At 45.3% G+C, this 13,272-nt stretch overlaps 1 protein-coding gene across 1 annotated transcript in view; it reads left to right on the top strand.

The window, feature by feature from the left end:
- The window catches only part of LOC147689019 (uncharacterized), a 120,651-nt gene that overhangs the window by 42,483 nt on the left and 64,896 nt on the right, over nucleotides 1-13,272 (top strand). The window contains exon 3 of the mRNA XM_086941903.1: nucleotides 9,930-10,136. Within this exon, the coding sequence (XP_086798029.1) occupies nucleotides 9,930-10,136 (207 nt within the window). The remainder of the gene's footprint in view (nucleotides 1-9,929; nucleotides 10,137-13,272) is intronic.

Here is a 13,272-nt window from a genome sequence, read left to right as displayed (position 1 = left end):
ATTCAGGGGACCCTCCCAGGGGAGGTTACTCCCATGTCCTTTGTCCAGTTTCCCGCCAGAGTGTGAGCCAACGGCTCCCAGGACTGGTTTGAACTGGACAATGCATGGGGACACCAAATGTGCCCCTCATGAAGACTGAGTGGCGTTGCCCCAATACACTAAACCCTGTCTGGGAGGTGGTCACACCTCCCTGTGACAGGATACCCATTGTTCTGCCTTCCCCTGCTCGAGCTTGGTTCAGCAGCAGGAGGGCAGAATCGTGTTTCTGGTTGGCAGCAACCATTTTGCATTGCAGCAAGTTTCGAGATGGTCATCGCGTAATTACGGTGCCCCTCTATATGGTGTATGACTGCTTCACTTACAACCCGGGAGAATGGACTCCGTAGGCTGCAGGGGTGGCCTGCTCATGCAGGGGCACCCTCACACTTAGAACCAAGCACCCTGACTTCAGGATTGTAAAGGCCCGCAATAGGGGTTACTTCTAGGTTTTAAGTGCAGTGATCCTAGATATGGCAGACCTGTAGTTAAAGATTGAATGGTCTCCCAGGGGTGGCATAATACATGCTTCAGCACATGGGGGATCTCTGGGGTACCTATGCCCTGGGTACCTTAGTACCATATACTAAGGACTTATAAGGGTACCCCAGTATCCACTCAGGGATGTACCTAAGTACTGAACATAACAATTTAAGGGACAAAGCAGAGAGACTGGGGTCCTGATTAGCAGACTAGTCAAAAACAGCTTAGCATCAGGCAAAAAGTGGGGATAAACATAAAAGCAGATCCTACTTTCTTACATTCATGGACCAGCTCCAATCGTATATATTCCCTAGGAACCAAGTGAAGGGCCTTTTCTTTTTTGCCCCCAAAAATGATTTCTCTTATCAACATTAATAGTTAACTTATTATCAAGACAGTAAGAATGTAGAGCATTAAGTTTTCTTTGAAACCCTATAGGTGTGAGATGCATCTCTGAAAGACCATATGCGTACAGTAGGTAGCTGGTATACCTACCCCCAATCTACGGTGAAAAACTATTAGTAGCACTTAACATCTGAGGAAGGTCTGCAATGAACAAACTAAATAGCAAAGGAGGTAAAAGGCACCCCTGGCACAAACCATTCTCTACTGGGATTTTTCTCACCAAGCTACCCGAGCCATCTAGATCAACCAGGACCCAGTTATCACTATGGAGCCCTTTCTACAAATTTAACAGGGCCCCAGCGATGTTTCCCTGATGGGAGATTGTGGCAGAGCATACCTCTGCCTAAGTCTGGGCGGTGAACTCCGCTCCGCTCGCAGAGTTTTTTCCCTCGTTCGCGATCGTCACCATCAAGTTGGCGAGCGTGGAAATTCAACCTCTCAGCAAAATTTCTCAATGCGGGAAGTCCGATTTCTCATTGCGAGTGGTTGCGTATGCTCGTGACTGCTTCTTTGAGAAAATATCCGTTCACGTTGAGAAAGCTGCAGCTCGAGTAAAAAAATCTACTCGAGCAGCAAAAAGGAAGCAGTGCCCGCTTGCACTGGCATGTTGCCGTTCGCGATGATTGCACAGTGCGGACAAGCACCTGGCACTAAAAATCACTGCAAACGTCATTTATTTAATGCACTCCATGCTCGCGGAGCTCCGCGTTGCGCGACAGTGTTTTTTATGCACTTTGCTTAGGTCCACATAGGGGAACTCCGCGAACTCCGCCCAGGCTTACTTCTGCCTACTCTGTTGAAGGCCGCTCGGAAGCCAACAAAGCAGCAGCATAGGCCACCTGCTAGCTCCATTGACCTCCTTGTGACCCCCCACAAGGTGAAACAGTGATCCATTGTGGAATAATTCGCTCTAAAACTCCATTGCTCAACAGGTATCAAGCTGGATTGAAAAGCTCAAGCAGCTAGTTGCTTTAGCAAGGTTTGAGAAAACAGTTTAGAAGTAATATCTAACAGTCTAATTAATCAATAAATTGCTGCTTGATCCAATTTGCCTTTTTTTAGGAATGGGCTTCACAACTGCTCCTTTCCAGGAGTCCGGGAGATATCCTTTTTGTACTAAAAAAAATAAACAAACAGCTCAATATTAGTCCCCACTTCCTAGGATCTTTCATAAAGATCACATATGGTAGGCCATCTGGAGGCCTTCATATTGCTGATTATTTCAGAAAGAACTACTGGTGTCTGTGTATTTGCGATCACTTCCGCATCAACTTGTGGACCGGACTCAGTCACTGCCCCATTGGCGGAATCGCCAGCCCTATAGAGTGAGTGGATAAACGTATACCAGTCTTCCTCACTGATATGTTCCTCTAAAGAGGAAGGTGATAAGAGGGTTACCGAATTCACCAGCCTCCAGAACCTCTTGCTATTTTTGTCCACAATGGCGAGCAGCATTCATTCCAAACTTAACCTCAAAACAACCTCTTGTTATGGACACACAGATTTTGATGAGCAATTTTCGAGGCCACCATAGCTTCCCTCAGGCTGGTGTTACTTAGATTAGAGTTCAGACGCTGGTGAGCCTTTTCCCACTCTTCTACCTTCCTGACATGTGTTGTCAAATCAATTGCCTCCCTTCCTTGAGGTCCCACAGGAATTATGAGGGCCCCATATTGCTTAGAATGCTGAAATGGGATAGTAATTGCTTTGTTAATCTACTATACCATCCTATCGCATCCTCACTTGTTTCTAAATCTAAGGGTTTGAAATCAATTAACGAGAGGGTTTGCAGGACGTCTTCAGTGATTACAACCCAAATTCTCCTATGTTAGTCTACCTCCGGGGCTAAGATAGGGCGTGCACAAAACAAAGCTACATCTTTAAGTCCCAAACTAAGAGCAAGATGATTGCTTGGCCCTAAATTGAGAACACCAACATTTGTTACCCAAGGGCACAGATGAATTGGAACCAAAACATAATCAATAGCAATGTTACTATTACCATATTTAAAGGTTCTGGCCGCCGGAATATTACATCGACTTTTGAGATTAATCAGATCAGCTGGACAATCAGGCTAGAACCTTAGCATCCTCTTCCCTTCCCCTCACTAAAAAAGTGCAATCAGGAATATTTAAGGCAGATCTCAGTTCTTTCATTAACTCATCAGATACCTGAAAAGTTGATCTTTCACTACAAGGATCTGGATGTTGACCAGATTACACAGTTCACAATCCTGAAGGGGACAAGACGGTGGGACATATACATTAAGACTTACCATCTGATTTATCCACACATCATTAGAAAGCAAGTCAATTAGCCCCGCGAAAACCCATACACCGGAAGTTTGGAGCTTAGTTACCTTCCTCCCAAAGCGGACCGTAACCAATATTAACAAACCACCCACTGCTCTACCTCTTACCGAGGCCTGCACACTTTGATCAACAGCAACAAGCCCCTCAACTGCTGGGCACCCCAAGGGCCAGGTCTCCTGATGGAACAGCACTGGGTAGTGGGTCAAAACATCACAATAATTTCCTGCATCCACAAGTGATTTAAACCCATGTATGCTCCATATCAAGATGTGACCCAGCTGCGGATGCCCTTCCTCCTTCCATTTGATATCCTACCCCCACCACTGTCCCTTATTTGAAAATAAAATAGCGACCTTGCACATCATCAATGTGGTAAGAATCTACTACCGGTTTTGCGTAACCATCGCAACTCCTAAACTTATCACAGTCCAGTGCATGTGATGGCTTTCTATTTCTCACTTTAGGGGCTCTATCATTTTGGGATGTGATGATAACTATTCTTTCTGGGGACCCATCCTGTTCCCCCCAGCTTGAACCATTAGCTGCTCGCCGGCCTGTACCAGGGAACCAAGAAAAGGCAATTTGATTGTACTTTAACCACAATGTTCTCTTAAAAACGGACGTTAGCTGCTGGAGACTACTCTCCCCTGAGCTCCACTAAACATCCCCCTTAACCTCAATTCTTGAGATGTACGCCCCAGCATTTGCTGAAGAAACAACAGTTGGAGGTTCCACCTCTTGGAGGGTAGGGGAGAGTTCCTACTCAATACGAGCCTCCTGAGGACCGCCTCCCAGAGAGACATTCATGACCCCACCCTTAAGAGACTTATTAATAACGTCAAGCAGCTGAATTACTTTAGCTTTTGGGGTATTGCTCAACACAAGGGCCTTTAGAATTCCCTGGAAGGTTGATTGCATCAGGGTGAGCAAACATAAAATTGACAGGTTCTGGGCAAAGTCCGAAACATTCCTCATTGAAAAAGTCTAATTAATCTGTCCATGATTAGATGGTTCATGCAAAAAGCCTGGATGCCCCCTCAGCAGCTGGACCTTCAGAAGCGGCAAGGGGGGGGGGGGGTCTGTTTATCATAGAAACTGCAGATTGGATCAGACAGACCAACCTGAAAACTGTTGCCCCTCCAAGCTATTGGTGAGAAAGAGGATTTTGGGGGTCCAGGTCCTAGGTGACCCCTCCCCCCCTTTGGCTTTGGAGCCCCTCAGCCAGGTTCATTGAACTTGAAAGATCCACCTGCAGTTCTCCCAAGCTATTTCTGGCACAAGCGTCTACCAGTTGGGAACACTTGAAGTCAAGCTCCTTTCCAGCATGTAGGCAAAACTGGATGGCTCCATGGCACAGGAAAACCCTGTAAGACATTCGGGTTGCGGTGGTAACAGATTTGCCACAATTTATAAGATTAGCCTCCTGGAGGGGGTCGCCCATATTATGCGAAGCATGCAAGGGTGGCCACTGAAGATCATCCACATGTTGCCACATAGAAAATACGCACTCCTTACTTTAAGTGCCCTGTGAAAAAAATATCTTAGATACACAGGCAACCCAGCTACAAGTCTCATTGATTTGATGACTCTGACTATGGCCTGCCACCTGGGATCCTTTTATCAATCAAACGGGCAAGGGCATTCTCAGTACTAGATGGGGACTGCCCTTGCACTGTCTCTAGCAGAGGATCCAGGGAAACAACCTGAGAGTATTGAGGTTACCGGGGAGCAATTAAATAGCCAAGGGGGTATAGGTGGGGCAACATATGGAATCCCAGTGGTGGTACCAATTGTTTGAGATACCACTCCGGTACTGAGATGGACCTCAATCACCCCTTCTGACATGATGAGATCAGAAGTGGGACACACCGTTGGGTTGGCCAATGGCCCGCCCTCAGTGCACTCAATAACAGATAAAAACTGGGGTTGCGGGGTATTGATACCCCTAATATCTCCAGTTACACTATTGTTGGCCCCTCTTAAGCAAACCACTGTGCTTGTCCTCCCCAAGACACCTTCCCTCGCTTGACGTTGAGCATGTCCTTGTGCAATTTCCGAATAGACAACTGGCTGGGTACCCGCAACATGCTCTGGGAGTTCAGGCCCTTAGAGGGGCTCTGTAAGGCACAGAGCCCAGCATCAGTCTGCTCCTTACTTGCAGCTTTTGATCCCTTCTGATAAAGGGGCCATCTACCCCAGCCCTACCCCACCTCTTGATCTTAGCGACTGTTCTGACATAACACAGTCAAATAGCAATGTAGCAATTGACAAAGGCGTAGGGCAGTTGCTGAGGTTCATTATATCAACGCTGCATCCAGGAACACTCATGCTCTCAGTGTCTCATAAAGCAGGGCGGTGGAGTAAGGAGGAAGGGCAGGGAGCTTCCCCGATCCACAAGCCACACCTGCCTCTAAAACCGGCAGCTTCTGGTCAACCAAACAGCAGTGGAGCCTAGGCACTGCTTGCCCCGTCTCATCACCTCTTACCAGCCACTAGCCCCCACTTCTGTGGACCGCTAAACATCTGAGCAACACCATTGCAGTACCTTGATCACTTGAAGCCACTAGCGGGCCACCAGAAGGTCCGGTTGAGGCTAAGGGGCCGTCCACCCCCTCGTCGAAAAATACAGACCACAGGAGAAGCAAGACTCTTGAGTTGTGCGGTAGAGGGTGGGCGCTAATGGCACTGCAGACAACAAAGGCACTGCCTAATCTGTGCTAGCCAGTTGCCAGTGGCCGGAGTCAGCACCGGTGGCGGGGAACCGTGCATCACTGCACGGCACACCTCTGCTCTCAGTGACAGTAGCTTCTTGCGGCCACCACTGCAAACGCGGCAACTCCGCAGCTCACCGCACCTACCGCCCGCCTCTCGGTGCCTCACCGCATCTCCTCTGGCCACCTCTCAGCATCTCAATGCTTTAGCATCTCCTCAGCGTCTCAGCCTCAGTGCCTCAGCACATGCAGTGGTTTACTTATCTTTGTGGAACCAAAACGGAGTTATCTACTTCTGAACTGATTGACTGAACATGTAACAGAATATACAGAACAAGCGTCACAGAAGTATAAAACAGAACATGGGGGCTTGATGGTGCATGATGCCACCATCCCAGTCGACCTTTGACAATACCCTCCCTTGCCCTCAAATTACCTTTGGCGATACCTCCCTTGACCCTCAACTGTGACATCCAAGCAGTGAATTGTCTGGTTTTAAAACCTGTGTTCTATATATTGGGTTCCTTCAGAAGACATATATAATCAATCAATCAATCAATCAAAGACATTTATAGAGCGCACTACCTACCCGTAGAGGTTTCCTGCATAGGCAATAGAAGAGTACATGTTCAGAATGTACACAACTTGTGAAATCATTAGACCGCCCAACCATTTTATTTAGATACTTAACTGTGCTGCAACAGATTAGGAACTCAAACCAAAGTGTCATCAATTCTAAAAAGAAGTATACAGAAAGTGATAGATGAAATGCTTGAATTAATCTCAGCAACTGGTAATTATTCAGGGCCGCACCTCAGATCACCATTTTTCGCCTACCATGCCACCTCCGTTTGGACCCAGCCATATGAAAACCAGTCTTGACCCTGCTCCAATGGGAATAGACCAGCTCGAACTGCCAGGCAGGTCCTCCTTGAACTGGAACACAAGCAATCGAGGACCGGTTGCGCCCTGTTTAAGGCTCATCTGCCAGGTATACCTTGGTTCCAGTGGTACAATGCCTACAGGTCCAGGCAATTGTGCATTTATATGAAGTGATTGAAATGGAAAAATAGAAATGCAGGTACTCTGTACAAAAGTACCTGCTTGTTTCTGAGAAGTGCCGGTACTCTCCAATTAAAAGTATTACGTCACTCTTGAGAAGTGCCAGTACTCTCCCTCTCAAACTAAAAAGGGCTGGTACTCAGTACCGGCCCATTTAAAGCACTGTTTATATGTATAAAAGGGTACATCTAAATAAGTGAACATTAATAATGCGAAAAACAGGACACCTACTTGAAAAATAAATAATTATCTGTTGAGGCCTAAACTCTGTACACTGTTTCAGAACCCTGTTTTTTTTTCATTCCGTCTTAAATACTAAATACATGCCAATGCTAGATAGTGGCATTATGACACTTTACCATCAGTGTAAATCTGTTCATGCAAAGTGATGTGTTTACATTTCTGAACAATACATTACTTTTTCTCCCCAAAGTGACATCACTACTGGTACGTACGGTTATTTGCGTATGGTTATTGTAGAAACACAAGGCCCATTGTTAGGCTTTGTTGGGTTTTCTTGCTGGGTTACTGGCAAGTGCTAATATTGAGATGTGTATTCTTGAATTTGTGAAATGTATCAATATTTTTTTATTTGAGCACATTCCATGTGTGAGTGCGGTTAGTTATATAAACAACTACTGTCATCGCCTGCAATCTTGCAAAGAAAGACATGTTAGGAATTTAACAATTTAACTCATTCTGATTAAAGACTTTTTCTGTGTATTTTACAAGCCCAAAAATGCAGTTATTACAAAGCAGCCTTTTATTGGTTAAAAGCATTCACTTTTTTCATCCCTTTTGTGTTTGAATACGGTTATAATTCCATGGATATTCCTACTGTACTCATTTTGACTTTTTTGTTTGTTGGGTTTGCTGAAGCTCTTGGCATATTCTCCTCAACTTTAAAGCACTTTGTTGCGCTAACACTTATATGTTGGTTAGTGTTACTTTCTTGCTTCGCACACACATTTATTTACCTATCCTACATGTTTCCAGATTGCCCTGGTTGCTCCACTTTTCGAGATGGAAGGACCCAACCCTCTCCCCTTTTAAGAAAATTAAGTTGGTACTGATTAGGATGCGCATCAAAGGACCCCTGTGGATATCCTCTTCTGTAGTTCATCTATACACTCCTCCTTCAGCAGCCTTGGAAGGGGCTGGCCCACTCCAATTAACAACCTCCATCCACTCTGATTCATTAGATCACAGTACATGGCAGACTGTCCTACTGAGTAGCGGCTTTACTGATAAACACTCACTACAGATGACACATGAATCTCTCTACTGTCAATCGACTTTTCCCGTAGATTCCTACCCCTCTTATTTAAGAAAGGCTGGCCCTTACTATGTCGGCATCAGGTGTAGGTCCATACAGTGCAGACATTATGAATTGTACATAGCTGGAAGTCCCCTTTCTGTTCCATCTTAAACCATTCCTTTCTCTGCATCAAAATACAGCACTCTGTTTCTTTCCATCGTAGGCTTGCTCTTTAGAAGTACCACAAAAGGTTACTACTTGGTATCATCTCATTTGAGGTAGGAGAAATTGTTGTGTTTCAGGGGCAATCCTGACCTCACCCAGGCAAGTACAGGTATATCGACTGTAAGAAATTGAGTTAATTGGTTGAGGGGTGGAAGCCTTACTCAAGCAACAGCTACAATCCTTGTCAGGGTGAACCACAAAAGTCACTAAATTAACCTGTGCTTAACCCTCTGGTAGTTTGGCACACAAGCAGTCATGGATAACTTGGAGGCAATGTGTGATGTATTTATGCAGCACACAGTAATAAAGTGAATCTCAAGAAAACTCCCATATCAGTTCAGAAAAATAGAGTTAAAGTTTAATAAATAACATGATACCAGGGCAACACAAATCCAATCAGTAGAACAGGAGATATTCAATTTTAGAATTTCTAGTCTACATAGTGCCTAAAAGCAACAAAAAAAAGTAACACTTGTGGTCATCTAGTCAGGCTAAGCCGGGGGAAAGTCACAAGTTCAGGCTGACTGCGATAGAACATGTGCTAGATATAGGGACCAGATTCGTTCATATGAAAGGTTACCTTTCAAGTTTGCCGCAAACAGTCTGAACATTGCAGACATTGCTTTAGCCCAAAGAGGAGATTGTTGTTGCTCTAGCTTGGCGGTGGTAGCAGTCACGGTCTGTCATTGCTGAATTGAGAAGAGCAGGTATAGTGTTGCCAGACACTGTCGTCGGCGTAAAGATCTGGTTTCACCAGAGCTTTGCGTTGGTGGTTGTCACTGATGCTAGAGCCTTGGTATGAATTGGGCTGTTCGCGATCATGATGAGCCCAAACTTCAGTATTTTCACCTTTCTTTTAGGAGGAGTACCCATTGATGCCAGTCAAGAGTCCATGACCTGTAGAGGCACCTCTTGGGGATCAAGGCTCACTCCAGCAGAGGTCAGCAGGGCTCAAGCAAGTCCACTTGCAGCAGGTCGCTGGGCAGTTGCAGGGAGGCCTATGAAGCATATTGTGTCCCTGTAGCTCCCACAGGAGGTCAGACAACTGACCTTTGACTCTCTCTGGTCAGCCTGGATGAAGGCAAGCAGGTTTAGTCTTCCTTCTCAGACAGTAGGGCAGTCCTTTAAGCAGCAGGGCAGTCCTTCTGTAACTTCCACAAGTCCAGGAGAGTTCTGAAGAGTGGCTTTAGATGTCAAATATTTATACCTGGTGCCAGCCTCTCTGTGTGGGGTTGGGGGGAGTGGGAACTCCCACTTCTATCCCCACATTTATATAAATAAAAAAGTTGCAATTTTTTCCATCCCTTGAAGAGGTGCTGCCTGGCAGGCTGTTGTAGGAACTGGGGGAAAAGGTGAAGACTGACGACAATTAAGTGATGTTTAACTAAATTAATATATATATATCTAATCAAATGTCTCCTTCTCTGACATTCTCAGATCTGATTGATGATGATGATGATTTCAATGATTACCCGGACGATTTTGAGGAGGAAGGAGGCAACACCTTAGAAGAGGTAGTCACCAATGCACGCATCGCAATGGAGGTGGAGGCTGACGATGAAGCCTTTCATGATGACCTCAAGGACATGAAAGGTCCCTCTACGTTATCAGCAACACTGAAGACGTTACAGGAGAAATGCATTGGTAATAAATCCCTCACTTTATTGAAATTCGAATTTGTATAGTATTGACGTTTCAAGGGTATTGATGACAAATGAAAATGTGGTTATCGCTTAAAAATTGGTCATGACACTTAATGCATCTTGAGCTAAATAAATCCACAAATATTAAAGGAAAATGGGAATTTTCCTAGCTTCACTCAAGAGGAAATCTGAGATCGTATTAAAGGCATTGAATGATATGTAAGAGGGCACACTGTTCCTGTCTGCTCCCAGCGCACTTTATTAAAATTGAGCAGTGGCGCAAACGGGTACAGTGCGATAATATGGACCCTGCTGAGCAAAGGATGTTGTCCATCTAACTAAGCTCAACGAAGTGTCTGCCTAGTGATTGAAAAAAAACCCTATTATTAACCCAGCCGGTAGAACAGGAAAAGCATAGCAGGCGATCATAGACTATTTAATATTCCAGGGGAAAAGATTCTCAAATTGGCTCTTAAACATCCCAAAGATCAGAAATGTAATAGTAATTTTATACCAAGGAACCTAGAAGGCTTCAAGTTGGGGTAGAGCTGTCAATCAGTGAATGATGTTTTCCTCCTTTTGTGGGGTCGGGAGTACTTGGGGACCCGGAGCCACAGCATCAGGCTTCCTTAGTGGCGCCTCTTGTGGGGTAACAGGGTATTTCGACTTACTGTCCTCCAGTCGAGCAGAGAAAGCTTCGGTGGTAGTATGCCTGGGTGTAATGGAGCTGAATGAATTGATGGTTAAATCTATAAGTCTCACTTCTGCTTCTTGATCTTTGAGTCCAGACACGGGGTGCCTGCACATCACAGAGCCACTTCCATCTACAGGCTGTACAGCCGATTCACTTCACTACTGTGTATAGTAGGAATGGGTGAAATTGGCCTCACTCTCCCCCGCAGAAGTACGCGTACTTGCGTAAAAACACGCGAAATGGAAATCAATGTTTTTAGCAAAACCAATCCTTGCATGGATTTATGATTTGAGAACGCATTTCGCTCTCAACAAATAGTGTGAATAAACAGAAGCACTGCGAACAACAACAACAACAACAACAACAACCGCTCGCATTCTTTTGTTCACGTGTGTTCATGGTACATTTTTTTAGTGCCAATGGCGCATGTTTACTCCAAGGGAGGTAAAGGCATAATTTCAGGAAATTGGATAATTACGAAGGCGTAATTTAAATTTCGGCCATGCCTACTTTTTCGATTTTCGAAGCAGTGTATATACAGAATTCAATGGCTTTCATTGCAGTTCCTGTCACAGTGCAGCTCTTGAATTAACCTCATCCAAAACCTAAAATTGTATAACCGTATTAGTTGAGCAACACTGCCATCTAAAGGAAAACGAATATACAACTTGAATTATGTGCTCAGCCTCCTATATCCGATAGTATTTGTTTTGAAAACTATTTCTCTGTTAAAGTTTGTAATGAATACTACTTCCTTCTCCCCTTTTTATAAGTCAAAATCCATCACCATTCTTTAGCTCACTCAGCCACCCCAGTTCAGACATGGCCATATGCAAATCAGTCTGACCTGTGCCTCATGGGAACAGTCTAGTGCGAACTGCCAAGCCATGTCTTCCCTGGACCGGAAACAAGCATCCTGGGACCGGTTTCGGATTCATAATCCTCATCAGCCAGGCTATCTTGAATCCAGTGGCCAAGTGAGCAAGGGACTCGCGTCTGAGCATACCATGCCAACTTTGCCACTGGATTCAAGCAAGCCTGGCTGAAGACAGCTGTAATGCCAGAAACCGGTCCTAGGAAGCTTGTTTCTGGTCCAGGGAAGGCATGGCTTGGCAGTTCGGGCTGGACTGTTCCCATGAGGCACAGTGTCAGACTGATTTGCATATGGCCATGTCTGAACTGGGGTGGCAGAGTGGGCTAAAGAACGGTGATGGATTAAACCAAGATCTGTTGACTGGGTGTGAGTGTTTGATTGGTTCAGATGCTCCGTCCATCACCACCCCACTGGTGTAGCTAGGGGGTGTGGTGGGGGCGGTCCGCCCCAGGCGGCACAATTTTCGGGGCGGTGGCCACGCGGCACTGATGGCCCATGACGGTGACCTTTATAAGTTATTTGGAGACACTGACACAGTGTCCGCAAATAAATTATAAGGCAGTGATGAGTTGTAGAGCTGAGGGATCGAAGGGGAGGTGGATGAGAAAGAATGCTGAAAGCTGTGGTCAGTGGGCACTGCCAAGGCGCCCCACACTTGGGGATTTCTTGGCTGTTATTACAGGTGGTGAGTGGGTGCAAGCCAAACATTTTCGGAGATGTAGGAAGTCTCCCGTCATTCATTTTCACACAGCTATTTGGACCCATAAAAAAGAAAAGCAAATTCGACTTCACAAGGCGGTTTCTCCTGACAACACGCGATATAAATATAAGAAACTGCAGGAGTTTGGCGAGAGAACATGGAACAAATGCATTATCTTATCTTGCATCCAGCACTGATGTATGCAACAGCAGCCCTGTGACTCACAGGTGTCAGCATATATTACTGACATAGTTTATTGTCAGCCCAGGCCATGCGGTCCTTGCCCATGCTGGAGGCAACTTATTCAGCAGCAGGATTTCCAGTGTTTGCACAACTCCTCTGCAGTATCTCCCCAATTTCTTTGAATGGAATAAATACATTGAGAAGTTGTTTGCAGTGCTCGTTAGTTATAAATCAGACAACATCACATCGTTGTTCTGTCTGTCACACCCAACACCAGGGTTGATGAAGGCATATGGTAAATGATATGGGAAGCACAGCATTTAGAAGGGCTTGCATTATTAGATAGAGTTTTGATCACATGTCACCATCTAAGTTAGTACTTTTTTTGTGTCACGCTCTGCGGGTATAAATAGGCAGCCCTCCATTGCCCCTCTAGCTAGGTTTGCTCTATATAAATGGTTCGAACCTACAGAGCAAGCAAAATAAAGCATTGATATCTAGGCTATGTGTACCTCAGTCAGCCTCTTCTCCTGGGGCTTGCCCACCCCCATCATGCCTCATTTTATTGTAATGTAATTACTTAGACTAGCCATGCAACTTTCCTCAGGTTAATAATAGCTGGTGGTGCTGCTCACAGTGCTGTAATCAACTAATTGATTTTTATTAAACTGCTCAATATGACTTTT

This window comes from Lissotriton vulgaris, chromosome 10, assembly GCF_964263255.1.
Source record: "Lissotriton vulgaris chromosome 10, aLisVul1.2, whole genome shotgun sequence".
NCBI lineage: Eukaryota > Metazoa > Chordata > Amphibia > Caudata > Salamandridae > Lissotriton > Lissotriton vulgaris.
The sequence above is the reverse complement of the archived record's forward strand: the minus strand, read 5'-3'. Positions and strand labels throughout refer to the sequence as shown.